We start from the raw sequence: 27,458 nt of genomic DNA on the forward strand, positions 1-27,458 counted from the left end.
ATTGTACGTAAAATGTAATAAGTACTATGAAGACTTAAAACCCCGATTTTCATTTTGAAACACCCTGCATTTCTCGCCAACAGTGTTGGAACTAAGATGTAAAAAGTAGAGAAAATTTTCCTTATAAAGTTATTGTTTACAACAACGATATTATTATTACAACAACACGGGTTAGTAGTCAAAAAAATGTAATCAAATGTACACTCGGTGGCTCAGGTGGCCAAAGTGGCACACACGGGTATGTCGCTTTTTCAATCCGCTCCTGTATGGACACTAATTAAGATATCGGGATATTGTTCTCCCCAAATATGGTTGGACCATAGTTTATCATATTAATTTCTTTTTCTTCTGGTGTCGAATTTCCTTCTCAAATTTCACGTGAGTCAAAAATTCGAGAATTTTCTAATTTCGAATTTCTTTTACTTCTTTTTTACCTGTAGCTTCCTTCGTTGTAGAAAGACCTCCTTAAGACTTGCCAGGTAGATACCTCGGATGGATACCTAACTGTTGACATTAATTAGACGGACCTGCGCGCAGTGTTGCCAATTAGGAAAATTAAAATTTCCCTAAATTTGGTTAAAAAAATCGAAATTTTTGTTTATAAATCCGTACCTATACGTTCGAGTGCAAGTCAACTTACGCCAATCGAACATTTGTCCTTACTTAACAAACACAAGTACAGATCGGTACAATGGGGTAATTAGGGGGCGCACGAAAAATTCATATTTAGGTTCTAACCCTTGATTATTCTAGTTTTTCTCCTACTTTTCTGTTTACCGTAATATATTTTTGGTAATTAAAAGCTTTGTTCCTTAAATATCGCCATAATACTTGTAGGACACATTAGTGGTGTGCCAATGTTTAATTTAAGATAGTTTGCGTCTGTCTGGTAGCAGTGTTGCCAGCTACAGAAAATTTTAATTCCAGATTTTAGGGGAAAATTTTGGGAAAATTATCTGTTTTGTCTCTATTATTTCTCTCTTGTTGGCTACACCGGAACAAACGTACCAGTATCTGCAAGTCTCGTCTTTGCCCTACACAACGCACTATAGAAAATTTCAATAGGATAATTAGGGGAAGTACAGTTGAGGTTTACACTAATCTTGTTCTCTAATTGGAAAGATAACTGTGACTTTTTTGAGGTAGAATGATATTTTTTTTTATTGATATGCTTACTTTATTAGATATCGTCACAATACTTGTAGGATATATTATAAAGATACCAAATCTTATTTTAAGATAGTTTGTGTGTCTGATAGCAGTGTTGCCAGCTGCAGAAAATTAATTCCAGATTTTAGGGGCAAATTTTGGGAAAAAAATCCCTCTTTTGTTTCTATTATTTCCCTCTTGTTGGCTACACTCGAACAAATGTACCAGTGACTAAAAGCCTCGTCCTTAACCTACACAGTGCACCGTAAAAAGTTTCACTAGAGGAATTAACAGTTGAGGTTTATAATAAACCATGTCTGGAAATGGTAAGAAAATGGTGAATTTCTGAGGTAGAATGAGATATTTTTTTCTTAATTTCATGCTTACTTTGTTAGGTGTCGCCATGATACTTATAGAATATATTCTTGGAGTACTAACGTTTATTTTCAGATAGTTTTCGTCTGTCTGATGGCAGTATGTCCAGCCAAAACAATTAATTCCCAATTTTAGGTAAAAAATTCGGAAAATTTCCTTTTTCCTCTCTTATCATTACCCTCTTGCTGGCTACATTGAAACAAACGTACCACTACCTGAAAGCTTCCTCTTTGCCCTACAGAACACACCATAAAAAGTTTCAATAGGATAATTAGAGAAGCTGTAGCCCCGGCATATCTCTTGAATTTTGCTTCTGAAGCGTAAAAAGCGTCAAAATTTCATGTGTCTGATGACAGAATTTTTTTTTAGGTGACTTGAACCCATAGCAGTGGTGCTAGATACAAAAAAAAAAAAAAAATCGGTTAGGGATTTTTTTGTAAATTTTCACCCTACATTTCCCTCAATAATTTCCCACCCGTTCGCAACACTGCAATGCAACTTACACCAAAAGATAGCAACATCCATTTTGTAAAAAACAAGGCCTTAGCCATATCAGTCGAATGAATGTTTTTTGACTAATAAGTCACTAAATGAAAATGTAGGAAAACGCCAAAAATGACCTGGGTCCGAAAGAAATAATCACACAATTTTGCTCGTATAGGTACAAAGAAACAAACTATTTGTAAGTTACGAGAGCTTCGACTCAAGTTCTATCGATTATTTCAATAATCTGCAACATAAATCAATAAATAATAGTTGCCAGAAAAAAAACAGACATTTGAAAAAGAAACATGAAAAAAACTTCACAGAAAAAAAAGTTTTTTTTTTACAACACTACTCCATATTGATTTTAAATCCCCTAAAAAACTTTTCATCCCTGAAATAAATTCCTACCTACGCCCCTGCAAAATAGTGACGATTTTAGGGAGTGATAAGGGGGATAATGCCTCCCTGGAGCAATGACAATTCCCTTGAAGTCATATCTCTGATAGTTTCCGTTGTGATACGAGTAATTTTGCGTTACCACTTTTCACTCTCAATGTATTGAAACACATCCCAAAGGAATTGTTCTGAAATCTTCACTGGTTCTCCCCTTTGATCTCATGACAATGGGGTCGACCTTCCATATATATACCTTCTTATTATTCACCTCAACCATAGATTTATAGGCAACATGGGAATTTTAGAACCTCTCTTTCCCTTTGGAGACCTGTTTTATACTTTGATAAGGTCTCTTCTTCGTAACTGCATCTGAATATTCTATCATTGGTCTTCCTCTTCCTGGTTTTCCTTCTGTCTTTCCCACTGTCAGCACGATGATCCAATCAGAGTGCCGAATAAGATGGCCAAGCGTGCTGTTTTTTTCTTTTTCCTATTATCTTCATGATCTGTCGTCCTTCATTCGCTTCTTTTAGTACGCCTTCATTTCGTTTCCCTTCGGTCCATGATATGCACAACATTCTTCGCCAACACCATATTTCAAATGCTTCCAGCTCAGACATTTCAGCTTTCGACATATACCACATCTGGAATATCACTAGTTATGTCAGTGACCCCTAAAACTATGCATTCGATATAAATATAGGATGTTTTCGATTCTTTTCGCCTGTCGTCGTCCCACTCAAACCTGAATGCCAACCAAGGCTTAACTTGGACTTAAGCAGCATCCACAATGACATTATTCATCTTTTCAACCCCGAAAACTATGAATTCGACACTAATACCGTTCGTATTTGACTACTTTTACATGTCACTTTCGTCTCTTAGTAGAGATGGTTTCAGTGTCTCGCCCCCACAAATACGGAGGAATTTCAGCCAACTTAAGTATCCCTATAAATTACCATCTGGAAATGAACTGTGCGAGTGGTCTTTTTCGGAGAGGTATTCATTAACTACTTTTACAATAACAATGTAGTGGGTTTTTCGCTTTCCTTGCTGAAGATTGCCAAAGAGCTCAACTTCGCCTGCACAATTATGCTATGAATATAGGTTTTAATGGCGTTTAGTTCAGTGAATGCTCGCTTAGGTGTTGCTCTCGTCACAGGAAAAGTAAGATTCAGTTATAAGAGAATAGGGGTCTAAACTAATACGGAATAGTATTAACAATGATAGTTAATGATGTAAGACTAAAACTTTAGCCGATTCATTATAAGTTGAAATTTCACTCAATCTTTTCGTTCATTACTGTTCGGAAAGTTCTTGTAGCAAATAGGTGCTAAGTCTTTTGAATAGACTTCACACTCTATAGGTCGTTCCACAACTTCTTTTTCATCTAGGACTAAAATATTGTGCATTTTAGAAATTAAGGAAAAACCGTGAAATCATATAAAAGCCTGCAAAGTGGAATTACGAAACTTAAATGAGCCCCCTTTTGCTGTGAGCCTCCCGCACTGTGCACCCGTTAGTTACGCCACCGTTCAGGGTGCATAATAAACTTTTCTTTTGTCAAGAACATTTTCTGAGGAGTAAGAGTTCTTTACTGTTGTATGAATTAAATTGTATTTGGTAGAACTGTCTGATAAAGGAGACAATATACTCAGACACAAATCATCTTTTTCGAAACTCTAGTGGAAAATAAAGAAATCGTCGTAAATATTGTATATTTTTGAAGATAAAGAGAACGAAAAAATATTGGCGCCACTTGAATGCAATTTTATAACTTGAATAGAGTCATGTTTACGTCATGGCTTGTTAGATGAAGGATTAGTGAACGGTATTCCTACTCTTGTAATCCTAGTTTCGATTTTCATCCTTTTTTTTTTTTTTTTTTTTTTCATTCAGCTACACTCCGTTGTGTATTCCAGATCTCCAAACTTGAATTACATGTAATAGCAGCTAGTGAATTAAATTTAGCCGGCATTATTTTCAAATATGAGACAATATTATGTGCTTTCCTTTAGCTTACAATATTCAGCTTTGAAAACCTTGGAACCTTAATTTAACTCATTTCTCGACGTGTTTTATTAGAAAATTCAAATACATCCAGCAGAGGGCGTACGATATTACTTACGGCAATGGAAGGAAACCTCGCCTTGTTTTGTGACGTCACATGAATCGCCTTCCATTCAAGCACCTGAGTACAGCTATCATATTGCTTCTGGTGTGTGAAACTGGCGCATTACAAAGGTTCTGTTTCAAGCAGTGTAATTGCTTTCATTGGGCATGAGCTATAGTGAGGCAGGCGCGAGGTATGGCTTTAACCGTGCAACAGCACGGAGATAGTGGAGGACATATGAGGAAACAAGAGATGTAAGATGTAAAAGAGGAACTGGTCGACAAAGAGTTTCCTCTGTAGAAGACGAGCAGAGGTTAATTGCAAGTACCATGAGCAGTCTTTCATGTCTGTCCAACAGTTACGAGAGAAAAACAATTTCCCAGGCGATGTTACGACTGTTCGACGTAGACATAAATCCTTTTGTTTGACGTCATGAGATCAGCTGTTAAGAAGCGGCTAACAAACGACCACATGGTTTACCTCTGTGGTTTGCACAGGTAAATATTTCATTTGTGTGGGACAAGGTCGCTTTTACTGACGAGGAAATTTTTCAGTGTAAACTTCGGGCCAAATCGTGTTTATCGCCCCCCTAGAAAATATATGCCTGTGAATAGGTTTCCCGTTCAGGTCGAATGGGACATGTAACAATCCACTGCTGGACATGTATATGCAAGGCTGCAAACTTCGGTGGAATCCAGGATTCTTGATCGCCTAAACGCGCAAAAGTACTTGGAACATCTGGACGAAACGCTTCCGCAAACTAAAGATAGGAATAGGTGATTGCATATTATATTAGCAATAGAACAGTAACTCGATACATAATTCAAATGTGGTTCATTTGGTTGCAGAGGCAACCTGATGTCGAAACAGTTGATTGGGTTCCTGGTGGAATAGATCTGAACCATATTGAAAATATGTCGGCCTCTGTTGCAAAAACATTGCGAGAAACCTCGTCCAACAATCCTCCGCGAACATCTGACGGTTCAAGATGCGTGGCCAATCTGTTGCACACAACGCTACATCTCTCGCCTGGCGGATTCAATATCACGGCGTATGGCAGCTGTGAAGGTGTCCCAAGGAGACTATACACATATTAATAAATGAACGCCCACAACACCATCAGCCCTCTCGAAAGCTAGCTAATTCGACCCACTTATCAGCAAAGCTTTGTCAAACACATTACGCGACACCAGTGAATGTACGTGTCTCAGTCAGTTCTGCACTAACAAACAGACTAACGTGTGAGACTTAGTGGCCAAGTGGTATTACGTTTTCTGTGTAAACAAAAACCAGTTAGTTGTAGCAGTGGTTCGAATCTTGCGAAGAAGGCTTTTACTTTTTATCATCAAGGATATTTGAATTACGCCTTCTGGTATGTCGCGTTCGTACGGTCCATCATATGATACATTGTATGATCCACCATACGTTTTTACTTAAACAATTTGTAAACATATGAACAAGTATATTAGGATAATAATGGAATATAGTATTTTCATCCGACTGACGTCGCTGTGCAAATGTTTATCATAGTATGACATTAGAAGATGGGTTACATTTATTATAGGTTGCAAGATTTGATATCAAAGTTGAAACGTTGGAAGTAAATAAAAACATGTAATAATAACGTCTCATATTTGTAAATAATGTCAGCTAAATTTAATTCACTAGCTGCTATTACATATAATTCAAATTTGGAGATCTGGGATGCACAAATTAAGTGTAGCTGAAAGAAAAAGAAAATAGGGGAGAATCGAACCTAGGACCACAAGAGTAGGAATCTGGTTCACTACTCCTTAGTTTAACAAGCCATGACGTAAACATGAATGAAGGAAAAGATTGAGTGAAATTTCAACTTGGAATGAATCAGCTAAAGTTATAATCTTATATAACTGTCATTGCTAGTTGTTTTTCAGATGGTAATTTATAGGTATACTTAAGTTGGTTGAAATTCCTCCATATTTGTGGAGACGAGACACTGAAACTACCCTAACTAAAGGAGGAAGGTGACATGTAAAAGTAGTCAAATACGAACTATATTAGTGTCTAATTCATAGATTTTGGGGTCGCAAAGATGAATAGGGACACTGTCGATGCTGCTTAAGTCCAAGTTAAGCCTTGGTTGCCATAGAGGTCAAAGTGGGAGGATGACAGGCGAAAAGAATCGAAAACATCCTATATTTGTGTCGAATGCATAGTTTTAGGGGTCACTGACATAACTAGTGATATTCCAGGGGAGAACCACTAAAGATATCAGAACAGTTTCTTTGGGTGAGTTTTAATACACTAAGAGTGAAAAGTGTTAACGCACAAATATTGGCATCTCATCAAGAACTATCAAACATGTGACTTCTGGGAATTGTCGTTGCTCCAGGGAGGAATTATACCCTAAACACTGGAGTACGGATTTTTATGTAATATCAACCCCCTAAATATGTACAAAAAAAGTAACAAAAATCGTTTAAAACGTAAGAAATATATAATTTATATAAGAATATGTAATATTACATATGTTACATATTTATGGAAACGTAATATTAACACGCGTATGAGTATGCAATATTTAAACGAATTATGAAAATAAAAAGGAAAATCTACTACACTTTATCCTGCATAATGGAAGTCCCTCAAGGAAGTGAAATGCTTGAACAACTGAGACAGCCATACGTCACTGACATGACTAATTGCAGGATAGTAAAAATCAGACGGGAATGCAGGAAGATGTGAATCGGCTAGAGAGAAACAGGAAAGCCCCGAGAAAGCAATGCATACGGCATTTGTACGTCAGAAACCTCATGTGGTGTGGTGTGGTCCCGTTTCAAATCTAGAATCTTTTCCACTAAATGCGCATCCGTCACCAGGGCCCAATCTTGAAATGAATTATACACAATATACAAATTTAAATACTAAAAGCAACTTAAGACGAAATGTATTGTTTTATATATATTTATTTCATGCAGGGAAAACAGTCCTATATCTTTTAAACAATACCAGCTGAACTAAGATTGAAGAATATTTCCACTAATGAACATTTTAAGACCCGGGTTCGATTCCCGGTGGGAGCTCATGTGGTTCGGATTCCACGTTAATCAGTAGGTCCATGTCTCTATAGCCTCGCTGCTGAACGGGACGTAAAACTCAAAATCAATCAATCAATGAACATTTTAAATTTGAAGTAAAGTACTTACAAAAGATGTGCCTGCACTTCAACTGTGTGTTGTTGCACAATGGGTTGCAAAGTACATTTCCAAATGATCAGAAGTAAAATTTTGTCGGCGACCGGATAAAATATTCTTGTATGCAGAGAATGATCTCTCCACATCACATGAGATAACAGGAGCGTATTTTAACAGGGGGATATAATTGAGAGAAATATCTTCAGGGAGGGGGGGGGGGGTTCTTGTTTCACCACTGAGAATCTCACACACTGCCAATAGGCTGTCATAATCCGGGTTTCTTTCCACCACTGCATTTAGTTTCTTTCGAACTTTTTCTCCTACATCTCCACACACACCTATCAGCTGTCTCTTTGCATCCTCTATGATTTCCATGGATTCCGGAAGAGGCCGTCCAACAGTCTTTAGCTTTTTAATGCATGTAGGTAGCCAACCAAAATAGCTGTTTATGTATGCGATATTACACGCTATTTTTGAATCATTAAACAGTTTCTGAGAATGCCAACTGACACAGCAGACTCCGATGTAAATGAATAAACAACAAGCTTAATTTTTTGAAAATGTTCATTGTAGAAATATACTGCCTGTATCCAAGTGCCCCATCGCGGTAGCACAGGCTCCGGAGAAAGTGGCACGTCTGGCAGTTGATCTCTGTAAACTTGAACACGTTGTGGCGCCTTAACAAACATTTTTTTCGTGGAAGAAACTAGTTGATTTACTTCGCAAAAGTTGTCTCTCACTTCTTCAGCAACACGCTGAAGAGCATGGGCCATACAGGTGAAATGAATTAAGTGAGGGTAAAAAACTGTAAGTGCTCTAGCCGCTTTTAACATCTACCCTGCACTGTCTGTATAGAGAACAAGGACTTTTTCTTCCTTAACTCCTCCCGGCCACAACACTTTAAGATCATCGTTTACAAAGCGAGCAATCGTGGAATGATTCGTGCGCTCCAGCAATTTACTCGCAATAAGATAGGATTTAGATAAAGCATCTTCACTTAACTTTCCAATCACTAAATTTGCTACAAAACGTCTGTTGTTTCGTCCACAGAAATCCAAATATATATATATGAACTACCTATTTCGGCCCTAATGGTATCTATAGCTCCTATAACAAACTTTGAGATTACACTTTCGAAGAGTGGATTCGTCAGGAATTCGACGCCCGCAGTACTTCTCCAGAAAAGCACGGTATTTTGGCACTTGAACTTTGTTCCAAGGAATGTTTGCTGCTATCATTGCTCGGCACAAGTCTTTGAAAAACTCACTCACTGAAGTATCTTGATGCATTTGTGTCAGAAGTACTTATTTTTTTGCAGTTCGCAAATTTTTATTTCTTGCATGAGTGCACTTCGTACATGTTGGTCTAGCTGAGATTTCACACATACTTGGCACAACACCACTTTACTGTCCGTAATAAACGCATCATCGATAGTTACCCACGACCGCAATTTCGCGGATAAAGTGGAGGCAACCGGAGCCATTTCTAACTTCGACGGTCAATACAGAACACATACGTTTTCCAACTGCAATACTAGAGTACTGTCCTCCTGTCATTTAGTTGAACAAGCGAAGTTCTTTGAAAGCTTAGGTTACCTGCTATGATATTGCCATTGTCGCCAGCTTCTTGGAACGAACTCTTGCAGTAAATTCCTGGAAGCACACTAGCATACAGTTTTAACTTGAATTGTAGGATTTGATTTCATCTTTTTTCCCGTCCGACCTCCGATAACAATCAAATAAACTTCATTTAGGAATTTCCTGGCCAGTCGTCTGTCAGGCACGTGATCTGTCTTCCTCCAGAGTTGAGAATAAAGGGCGCTGCTAATGTACCCCTGAGGGAGGATTTTTACTTGTTTCTTCTTATATTTCTTTTGTTATCGGCGAAAATTCTGCGAAACATGGTTTGACAAATAAAAAAAGAGAGATTTTTCTTTCAGTAAAGAAACGAAAAGATAGACATGACAAAATTGAATCTAAATGCAAGCCTTGCACAGTTGGAGAGTTTAATTTTTTATTTTAAATTAAAATTTCAGTAAACGCAAAATTTTAAGACAGTTTTATGTAAAAAAATATGTAGAAACCATAGAAATATGTAATTTGGTCAAAATATATTTAAAAAAATGTGTAATATGAAATCACAAACATTTAAGGATTTGACGAACCTACATATGAAGGAAATTACATACAAATCCGGACATTACTAATCACACCCTAAAATCGTCACTACTGTGCAGAGGCGTAGGCAGGAATTTATTTCAGGGATCGAAAGCCTTTTGAGAGATAGAAATTCAATATGAGGACATACTAAAATGTCTAACATCATTTCTAAAATTAGGTAAAATTTACAGAAAAGTAGTGATTTCAAAACGGGTTAGCTCTGGACCACCAGAGCCTACATTCTGTATATGTCCCTGCTGCTCTGAGTTGTCATAAGCTTCTCTTCAAATGTATAAAACGTAACATGTAAATAATAAATGTAGAACATAGAATAATATATAAATAGAAAATAAATATGTAATAATAACTAAGAAGTAGAAAATAATTAAAAAATAAAGCTAATGGGCAAGGTTTTCTAAAGAATCTTACTTGAAAGGAAAAATATAATTTTAAAACCATTTTCCATTTATGCAGTAATAAAGAAAAGTGAGGAACGCTCATCTGGAGTGCCACTATTCATCTCTTCGAACCGGAAAATTATGAATTCGACACCAGTATTTTCGTATTCTATTACGTTTACATGTCACCTTTTCTCCTCCTAGGAGTTTCAGTGACTTACTCTCCCACAGTAAATTATTCGGATGGTAATTTATAAGTGTACTAAATTCGTTTGAAATCCCTCTAGAAGTCCATCTTGCATCGTACAGCCAACTTTATTTTTTTTTCGGAGTCAAAAATTTTGCAAGATGTATATATAAATATATTACACTAACAATGGAATATTGTATTACCGCCCGACTGTCGTCGTTGTGCAAAACTTGATCATGGCATAAGGCAATGAGTTAAATTAAATTGTAGGATTTAATATCAAAGTTGAAACAAAGCAAGTTAAAGAAAAACATGAAATAAGAAATCTCTTGTTTGGAAATAATTTCGGCCTAAACTAGTTGCGACTACATTGAAGTCAAAACTGAACTTCTGGAATGCACAGTATGAACGTAGGTAAAAGAAAAAAATTAATAAGAAAAGTCAGGATTCAAACGTAAATCCACCCACGCAGGAGTCTAACAGACAATGAAGCAAACACGCTAGTTTTTAAAGTTATAGGTTCGCATCCAAGCTACACTCTTACGCTCCTTACCATTGCTTTGTTTAACTTATACTTTTCAGAATTCTAGCATATTTACGACAATTCGTTTCATTTTCTACCAGAGCTTCGCAAAAGGTTATTTCTATCTGACAGGGAAGGGTCAGGCAATGGCTCTGCTGAGATTCGAACGAGACAATTGTGGTTGCGTTTGATATGTTATAACTATATGAATCCCAAACTTATACGTGCCACCCGGCTGAATATCGTGAGTTACAACATATTTTGTAATGTAAGAACTACAAAAAAATTACCTGTCAGAATAGTTTGAACCGAATCATTTGTTCGGAAACGGTTAGGTAAGTGGAAAACTCGGCCAACACGTATCCCATCATCTTCAACGACAAACTTGGTGGGTTAAAAAAAAAAAAAACTTGGTCGCAGGGTCCCAGACGGGGTCCAACTCAAAATTTTCAAATGGCAAGGGGGTTAAGTGGCACATCATTTAAAAGCTGTAGTAAAATAGAAAATGCAGCAAGTCTCGACTCTCTACAACAAACCTGTGCAAAATGGCGACGGGTTGAAGTGTAAACAAGAACTTAATTGAAAAGTCCACGGTCACCCCTATAAATAGGAAACAGTGAGACAAATGTAAAAACAGGAAAGGAAGTGTGGCATTATTTTCAAAGTACAACGATTTAAGTGAAAACGTCTTGTCCCAGGGTCCCCACATGGTCCCAGGTGGGATCCAACTAAAAAGTTTTAAATAGCAAGAGAGGTAGGACATCGTTTGAAAGCTCTTGTTAAGTGAAAGAAGATGGAGCACGTCTCGACTTTCTACGACAACCCTATCCAAAATTGCGGTGGGTCAAAATGTAAACAAAAGCTTAATTGAAAATCTATGGCCACCTTGAATCCAAGATGGCCGCTTAAAACCTATATCGAAAGGATAAGCATACCAAACTGCTGAAGCTAAGATAACAAATTTGGCAATAATGTTGATTAGTAAGTGACTAAAATATGCAAAATGTTCTTGAACGCGATATCTTGATTTCAAAATGCCGCACTATGTATTGAACGCATATCCAGCTCACACCACTGGTGTTGGAGAAGCGAACGTTTATGGTTAATGGTAGATATCCACAAAATACCATCTGTAATCCAATATGGCTGCCAGCATGAAAAATGAGTTTGTATATAAATATGCTATTTCTTGGAATACTGTGACCAAACCAACAAAGTTTGACGCAGCTCGATGTACTGAAATGACTTACACATATTTGGTACTTGTCGCCAATCTTGCAAATGATTTTTTGTATATTTGGTATTGCTTGAAGTATTGCGATCAAACCAACGAATGACATACAAATGGAACCATCACGAATACGTTACAATAGAGTCCCCAACCTACTGGTGCAGCAAGTTATTTCCGTATGAACTACGTATGACAAAATTAGAAAAATACCCGAAGGTATTCTACTTTTGTTTAACAGTATGAGTAGGAAGTCAGAGTTGTGTGTTCATCGCATATTTGTTATATTCAAGTAAATAATGTCGAGAGAACCATAACGAACGTGCATTAAGAACAAAACATATGTGTGTTGTTACCGAATAAAATAATAGCTGAAGTTAATCGAAATTCAATTGTTCTTTAATCTTCCTATTATTTCTAAATACATAATAGAGATTTAGATTTGTACTGTTATGAATGACATAGGTTTTAAGCGGCCATCTTGGATTCAAGGTGGCCATAGATTTTCAATTAAGCTTTTGTTTACATTTTGATCCGCCGCAATTTTGGACAGGGTTGTCGTAGAAAGTCAAGACTTGCTCCATCTAGTTTCATTTAACAAGATCTTGCAAACGATGAGCTTCTTAACCTCTCTTGCCATTTGAAACTTTTTAGTTGAACCCCATCTGGAACCCTATGGGCACCCTGGGACAAGACGCTTTAACTTAAATTGTTGTACTTTGAAAATAGTGCCACACTCCCTTTCCTATTTTCATATTTGTCTCACCGTTTCCGCTTTATACGGGTGACCATGAACTTTTCAATTAAGTTTTTGTTTACATTTTGACCTTCTGCAATTTTTCACAGGTTTATCGTAGAGAGTCGAGACTTGCTGCATTTTCTTTCATTTTACAGCAGTTTTCAAACAATGTGCTACTTAACCCCCCTTGCCATTAAAAAAAAAAAAAAAAAAAAATGAGTTGGACCCCGTCTGAACCCTGGGGCAAACTTTTTTATCCGAAATGTGTGTCCTTGAAAATAATGGGATACGTATTGTCCGAGTTTTCCATTTACCCAACAGTTTCCGAACAAATGACTCGGTTCAAACTATTCTGCCAGCTTTGGAGCTTTATATTACAAAATATGTTGTAACTTACAACATTCCGCCCGGTGGCACGTATAACTTTGTGATTCGTCTAGTTATAACATATCAAATGCAAACACAATTGTCTCGTTCAGATCTCAGCGGAGCCACTGCGTGACCCTTCTTTGTGAGTATTTGGCGCTGTTTTATTAGGCGGTTGTCAAATATAACTCAATTAACACAGTAGTAAGCAATTTTTACTGCCTTTAAAGATGTTCCTGAACAAGGGGAAGTTCTTATGCACTCTGTAACTAAGATATTTCATCATAATATGGATGCTGTCGGATCATTTTTTTCCCCAGTTCTAAACTTTCATATGTAAATTATCCTTGTCTTTATATTTGAATCTCTTTCTCTCTCAATGTCGTCCACTAGGAACTCACATGGCTTGGAATGAAACTTGTGACTCTTCAAAGCAAATGTAAGATCTCTAGAAAGTATCGTAACTCTGTATGTTTGTTGTTAAAAGCACCGTCATTTTAGATTTTGCTCGGTGGAAGGCGGACATTTTCCGCCGATATAAGGGTTTCACTTTTTTTAGTGTATTACTATACATTTGATCAAACAATTTGTGCTTATCAAAATTAAGGGAGTTGAGAATTACATCCTCCTATACTGCCAAAATACGTCCTTGGAACATCCGCTTGCAATTACTGGGAAAAGTATTAAGTTAAACATTTTATAACATTCATTTCTGTCAGTAGTTTTTAGAGCTCTGTTCTTGCATTACAGACTTTGGGAAGCACAAAACCTACTGTCATGATTGTCAATTTCCATGGATTTCACAAGGAGCATCTTCCTAGCTTGATGTAATGTGCAATCTTTGGAGAAGGGAAAAATGCAAATAAAGGTGTTTTCGAAGCTATGGAAGCATTTGTGACAATTTTTTTTCAGGCTGTACAAAGACATTTCAGAACAAACGAATGAAAGAGACAACGTCCGCTTGCATTCTGGAGTGTACTGATGAAAAAAGCTCTCATCCTGAGTCACAATACGACAGAGAAGGTTGTTCCCTTTATTATAGTTCCGGATCAGAGAATCCAGGCAACAGGTTATACACGTGTCGTGATGCTGTTCAGTGCGTTGTTATGGAACCCAAATCCTTCACGTTTCCCAGTGTTTCGTGGATGATTTTGTGTGTAATCCCAACGGAAATGTTCATATCAGCGACTGCGTCACACATCTTGATTCTTCGGTTAGACAACATCAGTGCATTCACTTTGTCTACCAATATTGAGTCAGAGACTAGAGACGTACCATCAGGCCGATCTTCATCGAATATACTTGCTCGTCCGTCAGAAAACAATTTGCACCATCTTCGAACCATTTGCACTGAAATTTCAGTCTCCATAAACAAATCCCAGCTTACTGTAGATGTCGATAGGAGCAAGGCCATTTGCCCACTCGTACCGAATTACAGAACGAATCTCTACTGCACACCACAAACACACGTTGTACTGCCATGACTTGCTACTCTTTATGGTTAGGGCACGTTTCTCACTACATGACTCATGGTAATTACGCGCCGCGTATGGGCAGTAGCTCGCACGAACATTGCATTGTATGGTAAATGTAGAGCAAAAGCGAAAGAACACAATGCTACTCTCATAACAATTATCAGGGTCATACTTTCTCCGAAACAAAATAGGAAAGCTTCTTCCTTGAACGCCTCACGTACTAGTTAAAATACTACTACTATTAGTAGTAGTACGTAGCAGGAGAAGGTATTAATTGCAGTAATACGTAGGAATAACTGCGTTGTTTTTCAGGACACCATGGATGCCTTTTTCCGAACTAATTTTTAACTTACTACGAATTTCATTTCCCTGTCCCGCCCGCTTCTGTACCCGACAATGTTAGTAATTCAACCGAGATTTGTAATATTTTTGTTTCTTTCCTGCGCCATAACTCTCGCATGCGTTCCGTTCAATTATTGCGTGAACAAATGCTTCTGTGGTAACACCATGACCAGCAATGTTGGTTTTTCAATTATCATTAGGGCGAGTACCAGAGTAGAGGGAAAACTGATGGTCCAATTTGAAAAATTTCAACATTGTAGATTGAAAACCTATCATTTCCAGCAACTTCGCTCTTTTTACTTTTTTTTTTTTTTTTTTTTTTTTTTCGTATCTGCATTCATACAAACTTGGTCCTTTGTTACATTGTGTATAGATTGGTAGTAAAAAAATCCTTATTCCCAGATCTGCTCAACCTGCTTAAGAGAGTTCTGGATCCGTCGTTAGTTCGAGGTTTCTTAATTTGTCTGAATGTCCTCTTATGATACCTTCATTTCGCCTTCGTGTTCTGAACAAAGACTATATTTATTTAAAAAAATAGTAATTTGCTCTGAAATACTTCGACACACACGTATTACAAACTTAGTAATTTTCTAGAATAGAAAGAACCTGCTTTTGAGAGTAATAATTCTTCCATCTGTCTCGTAATTTATGTCCACGTTGACTTTATTGCATTTTATGTACGAGCTTGTATTTGATTAATATCGCTAAGTTTAACCCCGGTAATGTGTGCGAAGTTGTGTTCTGACTACAAATAGAACATGAAAGTGATTGACAAACATTCTGCAGGCAAAATATCAATAGGAGGAACACCTATATTATTATCCTAAACTCCTTGGCACTATAACCTATGAAGTGCTTTGGTTGGTCAGATAACACACGTTCAACTGACTGATACATAGTAAGCAGATCGGCTCCCAGGCATAATTATTTCTGGCATTCTCAACAAAAGTTTGCTACTCTTTCTTCAGGTAATTCCCCAATTGGCTCATAATGCTGGTTCAATAGAGAAACCTGCGATTCCACTGGGAATGGAACCCAAGACCCCGATTGCGAAAGCACAGAGAGACAGTTTGATTTTCCTTGACTAAATATTTTCAGAAATAAATTTCCCCACTATCCATAAGAACGGTAGAAGTACATTGTTTAAATCTTCTTTGGTGTCATCTCTCATTTACACATGAGTATAAAATGTATTTAACCCTTTAACTCGCGGGGTTTTTAAAGGAAATTGTAGACTTTCATTTAAGTTGTTCCTGCTTCAGAACTATTTATCCAAATTCTTTGTTTGTACATTTTCTTCAAAATAGGACCAGTTTTCAGGTGGTATGATACACATGTCCCCATAACGTAGTGTACGTGGAAAGGGATATTGAGGGAAAATGGGAAAAACTCTCCAAAAAAAAAAAAAAAAATACTTTTTGTTTGCAAATTTTGGGGCGTCCTAAAACGGCCCCTCGTAAACGAACGCGACTATAATGCCTTGTAAAAATTGCTGCGGATATTCTAAATGTTTTCTGCCAAGCACCATTCCGAAAAGTCGACCTCACCTAACTGGGGGAGAAAAAAAAAAGGCCTAGAAGATAACATGGTCTAATTTTTAATAGCAACCAGTCCGGCGTTCCCAATCCCTTCTTCGAAACCTTATCTCCCCTCTCTTTATGGCCCAGTGAATAGCTAAACGAGGATAAAAGGAAATCCTGATATTTGCCAATACCTGCATCTGTGTGTATATTTATGTTGTCTCCAGTGCTGCTGTATTTCCTTATCAAAATTAATGTTAATGAAATATGAAAGCTAGTTCAGAAATAAAAAGAGTCAGCATGTAGCATTGAGGTAGGTTAACGTCTGGAGACAGTTTAAACACTATACGACAAATCGTTTTCGTAATATTTCCTGACAAAATTCATAATGTTATCGTATACAGAGAAATGATTTCGGCTGAAAACGTTAGACACAGCCTTAATTTAATTCATCATTGTGAGATCTATGTAACGAAGAATTTTATTGAGATAGTTATACAAGTAAAATTGTGAATATGACGCCCACAGAGGAAATTTGAGTGAGCATTTGCCCTCAGTTACGGATAATTCAAGTATGACTTTAGTGTAATTATATATATGACACTACTTTACATTGAGTTAATATGTGATCCATATGACTGATGTGTACAGTATTATACCCAACTAATATTACAAGTGGATCCAGGATACATAAATATACTAGTTATACTTTCCTACTTACTTACTAGGAAACCATATTTCAAAGTGAAATGGAAGGAAAGGCAATATTTGTTTGTAAACAGAAATGCATTAAGTATGAAAACAAGACTTAAAAAGAAAACCTTATGCTATGTGCGGGAAAAAAAAAATCACGTGATTCTAAGTCTATGATTACCCAGGTAGTTCGCCGAACAGCAATCCGGACAGTCACTCTTATAGAGAAGATACAAACGGATTATTTAATTTAGAACCTTGCTTAATGTGAAGCTGCACACTAGCTACAGGTTACCAAATATTAAACTGATAATACAGCAAGAAATTTTAGATCTGCGGTACACGTCACAAGAGAGGGAAATACACGTATGATGCATAGAGTTGTAATCGACAAAAACTAGAATCCAATGGAGAGGTTCTGTATATGTTGTGATGAGTCTTCAAGTTCTTTACGTTATAAAGTTAGTTCTATAGTTACTAAGAGAAAACGAAAGTACGGTATTTGTTGAGGACTATTACAAATGATGGGTGTTATACTGACATGAATACTATCTAGGATCCACAGAAAAGACATTCAAGATGTAAAATGTACAGTTTATATATTTTACTAATATATCGTTTAATATTGACATAAAATAATATAGTTGTGAATTATTTTACTACATAATAGCTCTCCCGCTGTGCGAAATACCAGAATGCTAGTTTGCAAAATGGACATTTTCTTATATTATTGCTTTCTGTCCAAGAGACAAGAAGAAGTAATATACTCTGTATGTTCTAATGTACTATATTACATAATTGTGGTATTTTATATAAATTTCGTACATTCGTATACGCGTCGCCCTTGTCAGTAAAACGCAATACCATTACAAATAAATAAATAAATAACTTAAGTAACTTTTCATAAATAGGATTCCAGCTCATGCTAACACGGGAAGGTCCCACAAGTTGTCGCTGAAATCTGATTGCCACATAGCACATATGATAGAGCATCATGAGAAATGAAAATTAGCGTAATTTAAGGTGCTATGGACCAGGAAGATAGGAGCTACCGGACTTCAAAATTTGAATATCCAAAAATTTATATCATGGAATTATGTACGTTTAAAGTAAATATCTTGAAAACCGTTAAAGCAATCAAAACAAAAGTTGCACAGCATAATGAAAACAAAATGCCCTATCGAAAACCACAAACAGTATTGCCATAGGGAAATAGTGTTGCCAATTCAGCATAAAATATTTTATTTGAAATAGCACCATATACAAATGTGCACAGTTTTAAAATACACTATTATCACTAAACATAACAGTGAAGTGTAGTGGTACAGTGTTGTACACTGTTGAAAGTACGTGTGTTGAAAATGTAGAATGGAGAAGTCTGATATATGGCAACAGAGTGTAATAAAGAAATGCATTAGAAAAAAGTGAGATCTTTGTATTACATTTCTGTTGCCCCGGTGAATAAGCAGACAACTCGCGAAAACAAATTGATACACGCGAGGAAAGAAACACGTGTTTTCTAATTCTGTAAACTGGTTCTGCAGATTATCTAATCAATATTTGGAACAATACTTTCTTGCTTTATGTCTTTCGTGTGTTAAGTGACACATTCTTTTACTTCCTCTCCTACATACCATATGATTATGTTTCTACACTGTAATATTACCATATTCACATTGGAAATTTAATTATTTTATTACTACCTCATTTCGTTTTTAGTCAGCCCGGATAGCCGGGTAGTCTAGAAAACTAGACAACCGACATATTAGGGATTGTGGGTTCCAATCCCATCTCGGACATGTTTTTGTTGTATTTTTCACCTTGCATTTCATGTTATCTTTCTCTTTCATAGTGGTTCGGATCCCACTTTACACTATAGGTTCCGTCCTATATAGCTTCGGAGCTGACAAAGGACGTAAAAATGACATCACTCAATTTCGTTTTTCAAATACATCAATATTTTGTGACACTGCTGATATTTTGCTATGTTATACTATCGGTGTTATGCATTTGAACTAAATTTGTAATATGAGACCCAGATTCCTTTATTACCATCTGTTGCCACATATCAGAATTCTCCATTGTACATTTTCAGCACACGTAGCTCCAACAGTATGCAACACAGTACCACTACACTTCATTATTATGTTTATTGATAACAGTGGATTTTAAAATTCTGCACATTTGTATATGGTGCTATTTCAAACAAAATATTTTTATGCTAGTTTTCAATAGGGCATTTTGTTTTGATTGCTTTAACGGTTTTCAATATATTTACTTTAAACTTACATAATTCCATGATATAATTTTTGGATATTAAAAATTTGAACCCCGTAGGTTTTATCCTTCTGGTCCATAGCACCTTAAATTTTACCCATTTTTATTTCTCATGATGCTCTCAGATGTGCTATGTGGCAATCAGATTCTATCGGCAATTTGGGGGACCTTCCCGTGTAAGATGGACATTAACGTGCCGATAAGTGAGCTAGATGACTGCGCCATCGAGTCACTATTTATTTCCTGATTTAGTCATCTTATTCCCTTCAGAACGTCAGTTTATTCACTGTTTTTTGTCATTTCTTATTGCTGGTTCCTAGATGTCAATTACACATTTGTTTGATGGCAACGTCGAGATGAACTACTTCCCTTACATACTATGCATGTGTACTATGGAATGTGTTACTTTCTATGATACAGTGTAAGGAAAATGCACCTCCCTGTGTAGATTGTAGCCAATAAACGTTACAATATTAAAAATGCCTTCTGTTTATTTCTGTTGTTTTGTGTGTATGCGCTTTGCCTGGTAAAACCTTTCTCCCCCAATCTAATCCAAGTGATACTCCCGTTCCTGAGTAAGGCTGATCTATACCCGTACCTCAGAAACAGAAATACAACAAGGAATCAGATAAAGGAATAGACCCTACAGGCTCGGTGTTAGTGGAGATCATTAATTTAGGGTAGATCATCATGAGAGTATTGAAACTTTAATACAAATGAAAAAGGTAATTTCCTTTAACTAAAATATAATAATACATTTACTTTTGCTTCTTTTACACTCAAATCTTTATCAAACAAAATATTAATTTTAGCTATTCGAGTAATAATACTTCAAAGAAACTGTATTCAAACAAAATATTAGTTTTTGCTGCTCGAGTGGTGATACTTAAAAAATATATATAGCGAGGGAATGGTGAAAGAGAATGATTGGGCCCAAGGCAAAGGAAATCGGAACTTAACAACAGGAAGGTAGGAAGCAAGTCTTAACACGTCATTTAACTAACTGCATACGGCCTACACAACTCTTATTAAAAAGTTTTTAAAAAAGCAGAGTAATTCTTATCGCCAATAACATTCTTTCATTCAAACACGTCTACAAGCCAGTCACTAAGACTAGATGAAACTGGACAACATGTAATCAAATTAAATAAAGAAATATTAAACTTAAACAAAATTGAAGTAAATAAAAATAACACCAAAGATCACACATTCACGAATCACGAAAGAACATCACTATTTCCGCACAAAATACTAATCAGATAAAGGAAATTATTATGATGAAAAATTATATACTCTTTATCCGGAACTATTAAATTTTGTAAGCTCATCTATGTCCTTCATTCTTCTTTCCCATTCATGCACCAAACCTACGATTTAACCAGAATAGCGGGGTTGGGCGCTTCTCTATGGAAAAATATCATAATTTTTAATATCAAAAAACCATAAATTCATGAATTTACTTTCTTTTCATATTTTTTCTCTCCTTTTGTAACTGTACGTTACACTGGTAAGTTACGTCGCCCAGAGAGCAAATGTGTTTTTGTTGGTTGCTTTCTTCCAGACAGAAAAAATTCTCACTCCTTTTGCTTTCCGAGGGTATAAAAAGGCTCCATTGAGAGTCTAAAGGACCCTTCTGCAAAGACCAGTTAGTTGAGCGGTGACCTAGCAGAGGTCTTTTTTGAACGTGGGTTCATTCTTTTTCTCCCCGGTGTTATGAGCTGCAGAACGTTCTAGAGCCCGGATAGATGAGCGTGTTAGAGTGAAATTTGAGTCTGTAGCTATCCTTTACCGATTGAATGCATTGAGTGGAATAGTAAGTACTATCTCGGCTAATATAAGCTGGAAGCACTTGTAGGTAAACCGGTCAATTGAATGAGTTAGGTCACGCCGAGTTTTTAACTAGTAGCTGTTCTCGCCTGGGTGCAGTAGTAAAGTACTTGTTCTGGGTGCGGTAGTGAAGTACGTGTTCAGTATAGAGCTGGAGCATAAGAATAATAAAAGGGAAAAAAGTTCTTGTTTCGTGGTCACTTGGGTAAGAATACTAAATTCTAATAAAGACAAAGGGTGATTCCATATGTACTTTTCTCTTATCAACCTCATTGTATATATATTTTGTATGTCTTATTCATTTATTATTTTTTTATCGGTAAGAGAAAACGAGAAGACTTAGATTTTATTTCAATAAATATATTCACTTTGGAAAGTAGAAATACCACTAGATAAGAAAGGGTGAGTAGAGTACGTTCTATAAATTCGAAATAATCTGGACTTAAAAGTTTATGGACTCTAGAAATTTGTGCATGTTTTTATGACCAGTAATGTACAGTCCGCAGCAAAAAACCTGCAACATGAGTATGTAAGTTTGTTGTGAAACGACGAAGTCTTTTGCTCCAAAATAAATGTGCATTGGAGGACGCCGAGGTATCTCCTAGCGTGATTCATGCCACCTAGACGTTATGTTGATTCCCTGCGCTGTTAGGCGTAGTTTCACAATAAACTTACATGCTCATGTTGCAGGTTTTTTGCTGCGAACTGTACAAGTCAGGGTTCTATATTCTTCAAAAAATAAAAATGAAGGGGAAGTTTCCACGTCCATGTCTATTAAAACAAATATGCAAAAGTAAATTCTGACTGAGGAAACTGAGATAAGGAAGGATACCATTTTCAGATAACTACATTCGGGCATGGCCTGCATTAACTATCAGAAATGGCTTTGATAAGATGATTACACGAAATATTTTTCTGTAAATTATTGGCGTGATTTGAAAACATATACGCTTACACAAGACTTACAGGAGGGGACACAGTTGTACCAGGCCTATCGCGATCAAATTCGGTAAGTAGGTAAACCATGACCCTAAACACTACAATCCATTGAAAATTTTTGAAACTTTTGCCTGGAACCGGAGTTACAGGATTTTTTAAATAGTAGGTATATAGGTTTTTGTAAATTTAAAGAGAGATGAGGGCTGGTTTCTTTATGTTAGTAGATAGTACTCAGTTCGTACTTGAATTTGATATCTCATATGACCCTATGACACTCACAATATATGAGTAAAACAATAGGATGTCTCAAATTTGAAACATATATATCTCGGGTCTTAGGCGTTATATATTTAAAATCGTTAATGTATTTAAGAGCTCTTGCAATTGCCTACCTGCAAATGATTTTTAGTGGCCCTTGGATCAGCGGTTTTTAAGATACAGAATTTCAAAGGAATTATAGGATGTTTTGTTTGCGTGCTCTTAACTACAGACCCTCTCGCCCTATCTAGGAAATATAGCTCATTCTACTCAGCTCAACGTTTTACGTAGTTAGACTAGCCTTTGGCTAGCTGGGGGCTCTGCCCTCAGTCCTCCATATTTACTCGGCCTATGGCCTCGCACCTCTTAAACCCGTAACTCTACCGAATTTCAAGTTCTTTTCGTATTTCAACTATCTAAAATATAAGATTTTGTATCCCAAGAAAACGCGTATTTAAATAACATGGGAAGTTTTCACCCCTCCTCCCCCCTTTAGACCCCTTAAAAGTTGAAAATATTCACTTTTAGCAATTTTCCTGTGGCAAGGCTGCAATCAAGCAAATTTAATCATTCTAATCCTTCCGGAAGTGCCTAAACATTCTGAGGTGTAGAAGATGTCCCATATAAATAACGAGAAAGATTTTTAAGTTCCCCATAAGATCACTCTAAGCTTAGATATTTTTTTGTTTTTTGTGATTTACTTGGGTAAGGCTAATAAAAACCTACAAAAATACTCAATTTCAAGTTTTTATTCCAATTCCAAATATCTAAAATATGAGATTATAGGTAAATAAATAAATAAATAACGTGGGGAATTTCTTCATCGATTCTTTAGACCCCCTAAAAATTAAAAATATTCACTTTTGGCAATTTTCCTGTGGGTTAGTCCTTAGTCCCGCAAAACTACAATCATGCCAAATTTCAACTTTCCACGTCAACCAGAAGTACTCGTTGTTTTATGTCAGGTCATGTAGTTTTATATTTAGTTAGGATATATTATATGTCATACTTTTTTTCAAATCTGCAAGGAATCACTTGTGCAAGAGTCAGTAAACAACACATGTAAGTTTCAAACTTTTCGTATTTGCGAAACATGTTTTATTCCGCTTTACATAGTTATTGTTCAGTGACTTACAATTGTTAGATTTCACAGGATTCATCGAATGAGAAGGGTTGACATTTAGACCTCGAACAACTATATTCTCTCCATTGTTAAATTGACCATCATACATAGATGAGTCATAAATCTTGCAATATTTTTACAGCAGGCGCGTGTATTTGTCGTGATCGACCGTAAGTACAAGCCATGCTGGCCTAACAGTTAATGTGGCAAGCGGAGTTTTTAACACCGAAGATCCCACTCCATCAGTTTTTAATGGCAGTAACAATGAGTGCTCAACAACGTCTGACACGTGAACGTTACGGTCATGTGTTCGAACTCGGGTATAATACTGCGGCAGCAACCCAAAATATTTGTCATTTGAAATGGGAAGGTACAGAAAACCATAGCAGAGCAACTCGTTGCTTCCAGAAATTTCATGGAGGTTGTAAAAATATCGAAGATCACCCAAGGTCTGGTCATTACAGGATGACAGATTCTGAGGTCATACGACACGCCATTGAGGAAAATCCATTCACCAGCATATGACAATTGTCCAACCAATTTGGCATATCGCAAGTCCACCGTATGCGCAAGCTTCAGGAACTCGGGAAAACCATCTGAAGCTGCCGCATTGTGCGACATGAATTGACCCCTAACTGAGATCCAGAGGGAAATGGATATCTGCCAACTGCCGAAAAATCCACGTGATGTGCGTTTCCTGACATAGATTGTTACATCCTACAAAAAGTTGATAATTTTCAAAATCAGAATGAGCAATAACAGTGGTTAAACGAGGGCCAACTTCCAGAACCATTCGTCAAGCACTGTTATTTCGAGCATAATGTCATGCTCTGTGTGTGGTAAAACTACGAGGGAATAATTCACTTCGATTTCGTTCCTAATAATCGTATCATGTGTGTCAACCTTCATCCCGAATAGTTGAGCGAATGTCTGCTGCAATACGCCAAAAATATCCTGCATTTGTGAACTGAAATCGCGCCCTGCTGCAACAGGATAACGCGAAACCATACTCGGTTCGAAAAACAACAAAAATTTCATTAACTTGATGACATTGAACTGAATTTCGCATAAGTCCTGATCTTGCTCCCTCGGATTATGACCAGTTCGATCCTTGACGCAATTTCAGAAATCACGATGCTTCGGCAGGATTGACTTTTTTTGCCTCTAAGGACAAGACGTGGAATCGAGGAACTGACAGGAAGGTGGCTGCAGTCCAGCACGAGGGGCTGTACTTTGTGTGTTAATCTGCTTTGATTGTACTTTAACAAATACAACTATGTTGTGTACCAGAATACTGCAAGATTATGACTCATCCTTGTAGCTTTTACAAACCGAAAATAGAAGTAATTTCATTTACTGCTTTTGGCTTTCGTTTATACTATTCGTAATGTACATTAGCACAGTGTCAGTCAGACTACATGAGAGTTGTCACAGTTCTCTTTGAGGTACCTGACGTAACTTTATTCTAATTACAAATGAGAAAAAACTCACTGTTGGTCTACTATAAAAGAGTTTATTATTATTATTATTATTATTATTATTATTATTATTATTATTATTATTATTATTATTATTATTATTATTATTATTATTATTCGTTAACGCTCCCTTACCTTGATAGCTACTGCTTAATACATAATGCTTCTGCGAAATAAAAATAACTGCGTAAGAACCAACTCCCAAAAATAACTGATTGAAAATAGTAAGTCGTAGTTATCATTTACGAAGTTCATAGTGTTTTGATCAGCAATACACCTGTCACAAAAGTGCCATTGATAAAGCAGAATAATAATATTCTCTTCAAAGTTAGTTTGATTTTCTTTTAAGCGACTTCACTACGGATCCATGTGGTAGGATTTGAAGCTTGAATAGACTACTTGGTGGAAGAGAGATGGGAATTCGTTACTTAGGATGTAAAATAACAACGATAAAAATGTGAGGAGAGTGAAGAATGGAAGCTTTCGAAATGTGGTGCTATAGAAGGATGTTGCAAATTAGATAGGTGCTTGAAATTAAAGGAGAAAAAGGCATATACTGAACAGAAGAGAATGAAGATGATTGGTCTTGTTATGAGACATAGAGGAAACATACTATTAGCTATGGAGAGTATGGGTGAAAGAAAAATACCCGGAGGGAGATCCGATTGAAATATACGGAATAAATGATATGAGATGTAGAGAAGAAAGAGTGTAGGAAATAAAAAGTCTGACTCAGGATAAGGAAGAGGGGAGGGCTCCGTCATACCAATCGAAATATTGGTTACCTGAGAAGTAATTTCTACTATAGATCGCTATAATTTAATCAGTCGTTCCATACTGATTTCGTTTCCAGCTTCTGATTACTATTATTTTTACAAACAAAAACAACAAACTACTATGATCAGCGTGCAGAGTCAATCAATTAAATCAGAATCAATTAAAATGACCAGAAAAGAATAGCTTTAAATTTCTTGCGTAACAACGGAAAAGATATATTAATGAAGGGTGACTGTCATCCGTTTGTTTGTATTTCCTACTTTTGTTGTGCTTGTAAGAATGACAAGTGTATTATAGAAGTTTTGCAAAAATTATTTTCTAAAATATCTTGATTACCATCATTTTCGAAAATACTGGTGGAAAATAAAACATTATAAATTAAACAATGTTTTCTATATAAATTAGTGCTTTAGTAAATTAGATCTTGTAAAGTCATGGAGTAAGCTAAATAGAAAATGTGTGTAAATTATTTTTCATATTAATAACATAACAGTTGTTCGAATGACTTGAATTGTGATGTATTCTATTAACATATTTTCTTTATTTCTAAGGCCTGTAACCTTTCTTATTTTTAATTTTTCAATTTAGGTGACGAAGTAGTGTTTCTAGATCCTCACACAACCCAACAGGCTGGATCTGTAGAAGATAAAGAACAAGAACACGAAACATTGCTCGACAGTACCTACCACTGTCAATATGCAAGTAGGATAAGCATTTTACACATGGACCCATCAGTAGCTGTTGTGAGTATAGTTGAAAGACGTGTAATTTTGTACGTCATCTTAGGTTGATTCATGATGTCAGATAGTATTTTTGAGAGAAGGATGGTGCAAATATAACTCCGATACATAAATCTCACTATATACGTCGACCTATTACTAAATTATGATTACTTTTTCTGGTAGCGAATTCGGTCTTGTTCGTGTTCATGTAGTGTGCACGCAGGTAGTAGATAGCTCGTGACAAGTGGTGGAAGTTTACGTGCCATCAAAAAATTCGCAATTTTAAGGTGTATCGATTGTTCATGTGACTGCAGGTGTTCGAGAGCAGGTGTACTGAGAGAATGTCAAAGCTCGTGTCAGGAAAGGAAAGACAGATCGTCGATAAAATTATGGAGAACGGAGCAAAATTAAAACTAGGGCTGAACGTCGCACAGTGAGAAAATGGTCTCAAGAGGGCAGCATGGTGGAACAATTGATTATCCAATTCTGCAGGGTCAACTCGAAAACATATCCACTTAGCCGTAAACTGCATATATACGCTATTCTAACACACATCGCCGGCGGATGCCGTGACAGCTCAGTGGTGGAACGCTCATCTCCGGTGCGTGGAGTCCTTTAGTCGATCCCAGTCCGCGCCAAGTTGGTTTTGTGGTGGACAGATATCCTGTGCTTGGGTTCTCTCGGGGTTCTTCCGTTTCCTTCCACTTAAAATATTCCACCATTATCATCTAT

At 36.6% G+C, this 27,458-nt stretch overlaps 1 protein-coding gene across 8 annotated transcripts in view; it reads left to right on the forward strand.

Moving 5' to 3' along the window:
* The window catches only part of Atg4a (Autophagy-related 4a), a 440,329-nt gene that overhangs the window by 358,108 nt on the left and 54,763 nt on the right, over nt 1-27,458 (forward strand). For all 8 annotated transcript variants that reach the window (XM_081769296.1, XM_081769295.1, XM_081769301.1 and 5 more), the window contains one exon: nt 26,593-26,747. In XM_081769296.1, the coding sequence (XP_081625422.1) occupies nt 26,593-26,747 (155 nt within the window). The remainder of the gene's footprint in view (nt 1-26,592; nt 26,748-27,458) is intronic.

This window comes from Thermobia domestica, chromosome 8 (genome assembly GCF_964235325.1).
Source record: "Thermobia domestica chromosome 8, izTheDome1.hap1.1, whole genome shotgun sequence".
Taxonomy (NCBI): Eukaryota; Metazoa; Arthropoda; class Insecta; order Zygentoma; family Lepismatidae; genus Thermobia; species Thermobia domestica.